At 33.3% G+C, this 10,564-nt stretch overlaps 1 protein-coding gene across 1 annotated transcript in view; it reads left to right on the forward strand.

Annotated features, from left to right (window-relative positions):
- The window catches only part of LOC144970301 (cyclin-G1-like), a 45,038-nt gene extending 38,065 nt beyond the window's left edge, over positions 1–6,973 (forward strand). Inside the window, exons 4-7 of the mRNA XM_078909790.1 lie at positions 56–130; positions 1,213–1,458; positions 2,175–2,279; positions 2,936–6,973. Coding sequence (XP_078765916.1) covers positions 56–130; positions 1,213–1,458; positions 2,175–2,279; positions 2,936–3,109 — 600 coding nt within the window. The 3' untranslated portion in view covers positions 3,110–6,973. The remainder of the gene's footprint in view (positions 1–55; positions 131–1,212; positions 1,459–2,174; positions 2,280–2,935) is intronic.
- Positions 6,974–10,564: the final 3,591 nt, after the last annotated feature.

Here is a 10,564-nt window from a genome sequence, read left to right on the forward strand (position 1 = left end):
TCATAATCAACATAAATTTTAACTAAATTCCTGTTTCTTTCTATTTTCATCACAGGTGACTGAGAAATACATGACCATTGTTTCTGCCGCTTGCTTTCTGTTGGCTTGCAAAGTGAAGTTGGAGGATGAGGTACTGCAACGTTTTTTCTTTGGCATACCTACTTGAAAATAATTTTTTTTTAAAACCTTTTAATAAAAACTGAATTTATTTCTCAAGTCAAGACTAATGTAGACTATTCTCACCAATTGAGACTAATGGCGAAGGTACTGTGCTGCCATACTCACATTTAAGAAAGAAAAATTGTTAAGAAACGCATACGTCAATAACAATAATGATCGATCAATTGAAATGACCCTCAAACCTGGTGCTTCAAGCGTCAATTCATGTCAAGATTTTAGATAGATGGTCTCAATTGGACCCAATGATAAATTATTCTTGGGTTTTACCCCTCTCTCTTTCTGTTCTTTGTTTGAACTTGTCCCATTTTAGTTCTTTCCTTTTGGGTGTTTGTAAGTTTTCAGCTGTTTAAAACCTTTCCTTTTTCATATTCTGTAACTGAAATGACCTCAACTAGTTCACTGCCGTACTCCGGAAAGACTTACTGGTATTTAAGAAATTGGCCAGAAAACATGTCCTTTAAATATATTGATTGATTTAAATGACCTTCATCTTGGCAAAAGTTTCAAATCTGGGACCTTGCGAGGTTATTTTTTCTTTCAATACGTATACTCAGACCTGTAAAATGTTCGACAATTGTTGGACTTCCGACATTGTCATAATCTTTATACAGTACTCGCTGGATTTTTAGCACACTCTGCGTGGGGTTCATGACCTCCCACGGTGGACAGGGAGGCACTTACTGTGTCTTCTATCCCCCTATATGTTTTCCAAATTGCTTTCTGTCGTTGTTTTGGGACGAGCTTACTTGGTTTTGTCCTGACCATGGCAACCAATACATTCGGTCACCCGCTTCAGTGTATCGTATTGCAGAGCATGCTAGATTCCAGCGAGTACTGTATTCTGTTCATCACCATTTTGCAATTTATGAAGCATGTTATTATTGACTTAATACCTAGGAACAATTTTCAGACATTTTTTCGGCTGCCATTTATAGGTCTGCATAATTTATTTTCAATACCTGCCAATGGCATGTCTGATTATAGAACTTTCAAAACCAAAACATGATTCTGAAATGTCTGTTCTGTCCTCAGGATGTCCCTGCAGCCAAAGACCTGGCCGGCCTGTCCTACCATTCCTGGACGGTAAATGATCTCCTTCGTATGGAGATTGAAATCTTAAAAAAGCTAGACTGGACCTTGTCTTCTGTAACGTACCTCGACTTCCTGCCCATTCTAGTTGATCTGTATGGAGTTAATCGTAACCGCGTCTGTGGGGATAACAGGCTTTTGGCCATAGCTGAGAGGTTCATCATGTACAAATCGACTGTTTTATTTAAGGTAACTTTTATTAGTTAAAGATATAGATCCTTTTTTCAATTTGGAGATATGTTATGCAAGTGATTCTTTTGCTTTTTCTGTTGACTAATAATTGAACATGAACATCCCTCTTAGATAGGGATCATATAATGTAAATGTAGTCTTTTCTTTTTTTAATTAGATATGATGGAAAAAACTTCAATTGAAAATTTGTTCCATACTTTCATAAACTGTTTCATAGAGGTTATTTGCAATAGCGATAATTTCTTATAATTAAGGTCGAAATATACTAGTCTTTTCTTTTTATCATCAAATCATTTCAAATAAATTAAATATTTGATTAAAATTCAAATTTTGACAAATAATTTTTTTTTTTAATTGATTTGTTTTTAAAACATTGAATAAAATAAACATGGGGGAAAAAAAAACCCTAATAAAAGAGACTTATAAGCCATACTTAAGATTTTGAGTGAAATTTTAGAAATGTAAGAGAGATAACTGATAGCAGTGTGAATAAAGTATCAATACAATTATTTCCCTTGAATTACTCTTGAAACTTTGCTTTTTATTCTTCATATGCCGTTTTTGGGTGGGTTTTTTGTTGTTGTTTTTTTTGTTTTTTGTTTTGTTTTTTTTTAATATTCCTTTTTCCACAACTTATGTGAACATCTTTAATAACATTATCATCATCATCATGTGCCATTCATATATGTCTTCGTCTTCATTTTTTCCCACAGCCTTTTGTTCTGGCCGTTTCATTGTTCCATCTGGCTACAGACTTACCGCCATTCATAGGATCACAATCTCATAACGTGTCGTCATCTGACTTTGACCACTTAAATGTGAGTGAAATTGACATGATAAAAATTGATTGTAACTTAAATGCAGCAGCTTTAGCTAGCTGGGTTTGATTCCAAACCAATCAAGGACCCATGATTAAGTCTTTTTAGAGGTTTTTCTTGTACTTTGCATATGTGTATCTCTTCTTTTTTTTTTAGGGGGGGGGGGGGGGTTGTTGTCAGCTTAGTTTACATAAATAGACTGTAGTAAACTTTTCAGTTTGAAACATAGATGGAAATTTTCCTGCCATTTTAATAAAAATGGGTCTTATGTTATGTATGAATCAGTATTATATACATGTATTAAACATTGTTAATAATAGCATTTAGGTATATATTATTATTTTCGGCAAAGATCCAGGTGAGGCCGTGATTTTTGTCTCAGACTAGATACAGAAGTGCATACATTTCTTCCTTATCTACTTCTGTTCCCCCTTTTATCTAAGCCTGTTTGTCTTACTTTTCCCTTTGGCCCATGTGTGTTGCAAATGCCGTTAAACCTCTAAAAATTCAACCAGTCTTTGTTTAAAAATTGTTTCACCCACTAGTAAAGAATGCCTTGTTAAGGCCAATGTTAGTTTTTTTTAAATTGTAAAATTATGAATGTTTCATTTCTTGATCATGTTGAAGAAATTTATCTTTTGATTGCATCTATACAGATTGATAATTCAGCCATACAAGAGTGTAGAAAAATCCTTGCAAGCTTGTCTTCCTCCATTCACGCCTTTTCTCACATCCAAGTGCCTCGGAGATCTGTGTCTTTTCCAGTCAAGGTTTTTGACAGACCGAGTGAAATAGGTAGCACTTGTCTTCCGACGATTACTGAGGAGTGATTTTGGTATTTTTTACAATTTAAGAAAAGTATTTTTGTACATAAATATATTTTTCAAATATTTGTTTATTATACCTAGTATTGTAATTGTAATCATAACGGGTAGGTTGTGTGTAGAGAGATTGAATAAAATGGATGAAACGAGAAAAAAAGAGAAAACAATGCCTTTTTATCCATACTCAAGTCTTGATTTTTATAGAGCTGGAATGGATAAAATTTGAAATATTGATTTTTAATTAACCATAGATTTAAGTAAGGTTGAAATTTTGAAATGCATCGTTATTGAAGAAGTGATGTTTTTATTAGATTGAATTGAATTTTTATTAATGTTATTATAATTCTGGAAATTAACTTTTATTTTAAACTTAGGATAACTTCATATTTCTTTTGAATTATACAGTGGAAAATGAAGCAAATTTTTATTGTACGCTGTCTCTGAGCTTTGAATAGTAAAAAGAGAAAGGAAGAGATAACTTTGTCTTATGATTTTTAATTGCAATTATTTAATGATTGATGTAAATAAAGATAGGAAAAAAAAAGATGATGATAATAACATTGCATTCCATTGACATTTCAAAAATAAATTGGCATGTTCTCTTAATGTTGTAATATAATGATTGTACAATGGCATATCTTGTCTGGCACCCATTAAAACTTTGTGCCACGAATGAGAGTTTATGTATGATGTTTGTTTTCATGCCAACGGGCTGATTGATTATGTCCCCTCGGGGTCAATGTGTGACAAGCTGTATGAAACCATGTACAACATTTAATGTCGCTTGTATTTATAATGAATTAAGAGAATGAAGTAGGAAATCTGTTCTTCAATTTTTGCTTTCAATGCAATTTGGTCAGATTCATTTGACTGTGTATATAACTTGGCCAAATTTCACCATTTATTATAAGTCTGATTTGAATTGTAATTGATAATAGTTCCTATATTCTTTTGTTTATATTATTCCTCAAAATTGTCTGTTAGGAGGTAAGATACATTATTCATTTGACAAATTTTTGTAAGATGGTTAGATTAAGTCTTTTTCAGGAAGTATGAACGGATTTAATATTAATCTAGATTGTTAAAGCAAGCTGTTTTTATTTTTTTTTCTGCTCTGGAAAAAAAAATTAAGAAAGAAAATAGATTATTTCCCAATTCCCATAGTGATTTTAGTCATTTTAACTAATTGAAATGTTTATTATACAGTTATTGTGATAATTTTTATTTTATTAAATTTTGTTTTTTGTTAATGTCAAGTTAACAATTATACCCATCCATGCCCCTCATAAACCCAATTTTATTGTTTTCTATTTAATTAGCAGTGTTATTTATTACAACGTTTTTTGCTATTATTTTCTAATTTTAAGTTTTATTTTGGATGTGATCGTACCGTTAAAAAACTATTTACACATATAGGTTCTACAATTTACATTGATTATATAGTGTCATGAACAGGAAAGATGGTTTTCAAAATAGTTGTTTGTCTTCTCTCTCTTTGTTTTTAGTTGTATTTTACACGTTATACATTATTCTACTTTGTTGATTTCTATGCTTAATCAACAATTCCAACATTCATTTATCATAAATTTTGTGATAATATACAGCGTAATAGTGTTTGGATTTGCCATCTGTGTAGTTAACAATAACAATATAATCATGGATATTGTTATTTCAGACCTGTGCTCTTCTCCTTACCCTGACCAATCAGCCATTAAAAAAAAAAAAAATAGAGATAAAAAAAAAGACACAAATGAAAAAATAATTTTTTTCAAATAACAAGTTAAAAGAAATAAAGAAAATCTAATTTAATAATTACAAAACTGCCTGTCTTTTCAATGTAATTGTATTTTGCAGCTAGTATTTATTTTTGTGCTTTGGTTTTGTTTTTTTATTTTTTGGTGGTTTTTTTGGGGTTTTGTTGTTGTTTTTTTCCCCCTTTTATTTCTATCAATGGCAGCCGTTGATATACTCTTAATTATTTCCCTGGTGCTTTACTTCACTCATTGATGATTACAACCTTGGATATTTTTGTTACCAAAGACTCTCATCAACATCCACAATGTAAACCTCACTATTCATTTGACTCCGTACTATTTACAATGCAATTAAATATGTATAATATGTGCATCTGCTCATACAGGGTGCGTATGTTTGAAAATGTCATATGAAAGAAAAGCAAATCCTGTGACAGATCTCGAATATTATTCCCTTGTTATCCCCCTTTACCTTCAAAGATGAGCCTGAATATTTTTCATTTCAATTTTTGTTTTGTACCCGTCAATGGTCAAAATGGTTTACATAATACTGATACAATTAAAATCATTGAAAAAAAAAATTGCTGAAAAAGGCTTTAAATCATATGCCAAATGTTTTTATATATCTCACCATTTACCACAGTATAGTTATCAATGATTTATCTCCCAACATAAAACTTATGAATAGAAAAACATGAAAAAAAAAAGTTTTTGAATTTTAAAATAAATGCAGTCCTACCTATACTGGTTATTATTCATCAGTGAGATTCTTTAAAAAAATCTTTTTAGATGGTGGAAAAAGACTGACCTAATGACTGGGTGGGGATCCTGACCTCCCATAGCGGGCAGGGAGGTACATACTATGTCTTCTATCCCCTTATATCTTATCCAACAAGCTTTCTGTCTTTGTCTTGGAATGAGATTACTTGGTTTTTTCCGGGCCCTCGTCGGAGTCCTGGCTGAGAGGGAAACAGTCAAATGCATAGTTATTGTTTTGGGAGATGATATTTTTTTCCTTGTAAATCATCTCTCTGTTATGTATTATTATATTGGTTATTTTTAATGTATAATGTAAGCATTTGAGTGTATTCCTCTTTGTTGGATTTTGTGCTTGTGTCCGGATGAGACATAGGTGATCTCAAACTAAGTACATTGGTGGTATGCTCTTGGAATCTACATCTGATCCCTATTTGTTCCCATTCCCCTTTGTCTTACTTTCTCTTGGGTGCTTTAATTGTAATTCTAGAACTTTTTACTATCCCATTTTCTTCCTTTTTACTGGCGCTGATATAACCTAAATGTGTTGCAAGCGCCGTAAAACCCTTAAAAACAATAAAAAAAAAAATAAAAAAAACTGACCTAATGAAATCTATCTTTGAAAATCAGTGACAGTCATACTTGCATTAAGGATAACGATCTTATCATTAATATTTTACATTTGGTTATGCTTGTCTGTAGGCTTTCTGTCTATCAATCTGAGATTATTTACTGTTCTGACAAATTACTTAGTTGTTGAGTCATTGCGTGCGAGTCAATTTTTATGTTTAAGTTGTTGAGTCATTGCGTGCAAGTCAATTTTTATGTTTATGGCATGGATAAGATTATATGTCCACAATGGTTTGTAAAACAAAAATCAAAACAAAAACCTGGGTGGGGTTCCCGACCTTCCATAGTGGGCAGGGATTACAGAGTTTTGTCCTGACCTTGGCTGGAAGGGAAACAGTCGAATGTATAGTTATTGTTTTGGGAGATATTTATTTCCTTGTAAATCATCTCTCTGTTATGTTGTTTTAAAAAAAAATTTTAACATGATTTGTAAACATTCGAGTGTATTCCTCTTAGTGGGATCACGTGCTGGTGTATTGGTGAGACATTTAGGTGATCTCAAAGTACGCTGATAGTGTGCTCTTGGAATCTACATCTGTTTTCTATTTGAACCAATTCCCCTTTGTCTTACCTTTTCGTGGGTGCTTTAATTGTAATTCTAGAATCTTTTAACTATCCCGTTTTCTTCCTTGTCTACTACTGGTGCTGATATGACCTTAATGTGTTGCAAGTGCCGTGAAACCCCTAAAAACAAATAAACAAAAAAAAAAAAAAAAAAACAACAAACAAAGCAAACACCATTAAATAAAACAAAATTATGTCATTATCTACTAGATTCACATGCTGTATTTTCAATGTTGAAGTTTTAAATAAAGTGTAGTTTTGCAGTTGGTAATCTCCTTATGTTTGAAGGCAACTATTCCTATGGTCAGAGGATTTTCATATTATGTCAAACATTGATTGAAATGACCCTTAACTTTCAAAAAGTTTTTATAGAGACTTTGTTTAAATTTCAGATTTGAAGTTTTTTTGACAAGAAGGCGAGGGTGATTTTAATCAATCAATATTTGAAGTAAACATTTCCTGGCCAAAATGAATAAAATTACTGTTTTGTCAGTAAGGAGCGTCGTTAGTCTGGAATGTTTTGATACACACCATCTTCCATATTTAAGGCGCGATCAAACCTACAAGTATTGCAAGGGCTGGAAAAGCTAATAAAATTACTATTTATTTATGCTTTTGTTAATAAGATATATTTTTATTCTGGCATGTCTTATTTTTTTTTATGTGCAGTTAATGATATGTATACATTTGAAAAAAAAAATTGTATGAATGTTCTATTTGCTATGAAGATGCAAGACTATCATGACGCCGAGGTAGAAAGATACACAAAAGTGTTTTCAAGGTGCATCGCTCAAAGTGCAATATTCAAATAGAATGATAAAAAAATAATAATTCCATACTTAATATTGCGTGAATTAATATATTGTTATTATGGATCCATATGTTTTTCATAATATTACATTTATGTTATATATTAATAATCCTTTTGGAAATGAATTTTTAATCTTTTGGTCGTTTTTACATTGAACCCATAAAATGTGTAGTTGGTACCTAACAATATTCTTCCAAAGCTTTTTTTTTTCCAAATCGATTTTCTTTCTTTTCTGATCCTTGTTGCTCGTATTGTTCCGTTTATTTCTTTCTTATGTTACATTTCTCAGCCCCCACCCCCCACCTCTCTCTCTCTCTCTCTCTCTCTCTCTCTCTCTCTCTCTCTCTCTCTCTCTCTCTCTCTCTCTCTCTCTCTCTCTCTCTCTCTCTCTCTCTCTTCTTTTTTTTCCCTCCTTTTCTTTTCATCCTAATAGTAGTAGTTATTGTTAGCTCTCACAGGAGATTCCGTTTATTTCATAGCCGCCAAAAGTTAAAGGTCCATTTCCCACTGGAATGATGTATAAGACTATATTGTCTGACTGTTGATATAATGTTATGTGTTAAATACCCATCGAAGTGAGTAAGATGTGATGGTGATGCACGAGTGTGATTTGTGCAATGTTTTAAAATGTTTTCATTTCATTTGTGATGAATGTTTTTTTTGTTTTTTTTTTTTTACATATTTGAAGTTCGCTAAAATTTATTCTATCAGTTATTGTTCCTCGGATCACTTATTGCAAGGGCTATTTATATTGTAAAACTTACCAAATGGGTCATCATACTCTTCAGTTTGTATGGTGTTCCAGACTGGTCTCTTTTTTGAAGATTTACCAATGTATACAGATACTAGATGCTTTTTTAAAAAGGCAAATTCTACACCATTTTAACCAGTTAACTGCCGTACTCTGGAAAAACGTGTATTTAAAAATTTGGCCAGAAAATTCGTCCTTCAAATATTGACCAAATAAAATGACCTTCATCTTGGCAAACACTCTCCAACTGGTTTAAGAGTTTTTGCTAAGATTAGTATCATATTAAATCGGTCGATTTTTAAATTTGAAGGACGACTTTTCTGGCCAAATTTTTAAATATATATTTTTCCAGGGTGCGACAGTAAACTGGTTAATGTAACAATTCACAGAAATATCGATGACAATTATGCAATTTAAGGTTGATGTAGATTTCTGTCTACACAGTCCCGGGATCATACTATGATGTCTGAGAAGTGGGCCTTTTTATTTTTTTATTTGGATAGATTTATCATGGGATTGATGTCTGATCTCCGTTTTAAACTAATTACATCGAATTACTATTTCTAGGGCAGGTTAACTTTAGATCTATGTGATATAATATTCCTTCTTTTCTGGCACTGAAATGACGTCATAGGAATGTGAGCCCTGTTAAATAGATTATTAAAACATTGCCTTGACGTAATGAATTGTGTGTGTGTGTGTGCGCGCGACTGCATGTTTACCTAGTTTGTGCACTAGCATAACCTTTCACCAATCCAATAATAAGGAATAATAACAATAATAGCATTTGTGTCTACTCCTCCTCACCACTTCTTCCTGTGAAGTATTGGTGATTCAGGATGTTCAACATCTGTTCTTTCCCCCTTAACCCTTTCCTCTCATTTTTTTTTTCTTTTTCTTTTTAAATCAGTATAACTAGGTTATCATTATTTCTGCTACAGTGGAAGGAATCATGTAGACGTCGCTCAGCTCTTTGTTATCGTTTTTAGACATCCTATTCATTGGGTGATTAGTTCTCACCAAATTTATATCAATCGGACTAAACTAAGTTGCATACAGTTTTGTGTTGTTATGTTTAATCTGGCTGGTGGATGGTGTGAGTATTTTACATGATCGCATAGCATCAATTGAAGGAATCATTGCCGGGTGGACAAGGGGGTTAGAAAAAAATTCCGACTTCACCCAGGTTCGAACTTGGTCACATAGCGTGTGAAGCGAGCCTTCTACCAACTGAGCTACCGGGACCCCGATATAAAGTTATGAGGGGCCACAATCCCATGCTTTCTCAGTGTTCCGGATTTACAAGACTTAACTGAGAGCCAAGTCAAAGGCGACTTACTTGACCCTCATCATTGGTAACTAGAGCAGGACTTCTCACATGATATTGTGTATCAGCTGACTGGGAATACTCGCACTTACTATAATATATCGTACGTCACCATAATAACTACTTAAGGCTTCCATAGTGGGCTGGGAGGCACTTACTCTATCCCCCTATATCTGTTTTCCAACATGCTTTCTGTCTTTGTCTTGGAATGATATTACTTGGTTTTGTCCTGGCCGCGGCCGGAGTCCTGGCTGGGAGGGAAACAGTCAAATGCATAGTTAGTGTTTTGGGAGATGATATTTTTTCCTTGTAAATCTGTTATGAATTATTATTTTGCATGTATAATTTAAGCATTTGCGTGTGTTCCTCTTGGTTGGATCTTGTGCTTGTGTCCAGATGAGACTTATAGGTGATCTCTCTCTAAGTACATTGCTGGTATGGTCTTGGAATGTCGGGAGATGGAAGACGGACAAGCGAAAATGGGTGGAGAGATTTGAGGGACGGGGAAGCGTGGTAGATGGATAGATAGATAGAGAGGAGAGAGAGAGAGAGAGAGAGAGAGAGAGAGTGGGGTCATTTGATACCCCCCCCCCCTCACACACACACACACAAACACAAACTCCCACACGAATGGAGCCGATAGATTGCCAATTAGTTGGTCCATGATAATTCAAAAGGTGAAAGGTCTTACTTCGCGTCTGACGCAGAACTAGAGGCGAAATGCTTAATTAGTCAGATAATTGCCCTAAAATTTCTTCTACTACTTAGATTACGTGGTTGTTGTTACTGTAAGCATACTTTTATTTATTTTCATTGAACATTTTTTTATAAACTTATGTGAATGGGTGATTTTTGTAATACTGAAGCT

This window comes from Berghia stephanieae, chromosome 4, assembly GCF_034508935.2.
Source record: "Berghia stephanieae isolate SIO BIC M18660-M18661 chromosome 4, UCSD_Bste_1.3, whole genome shotgun sequence".
NCBI classification, from domain to species: domain Eukaryota; kingdom Metazoa; phylum Mollusca; class Gastropoda; order Nudibranchia; family Aeolidiidae; genus Berghia; species Berghia stephanieae.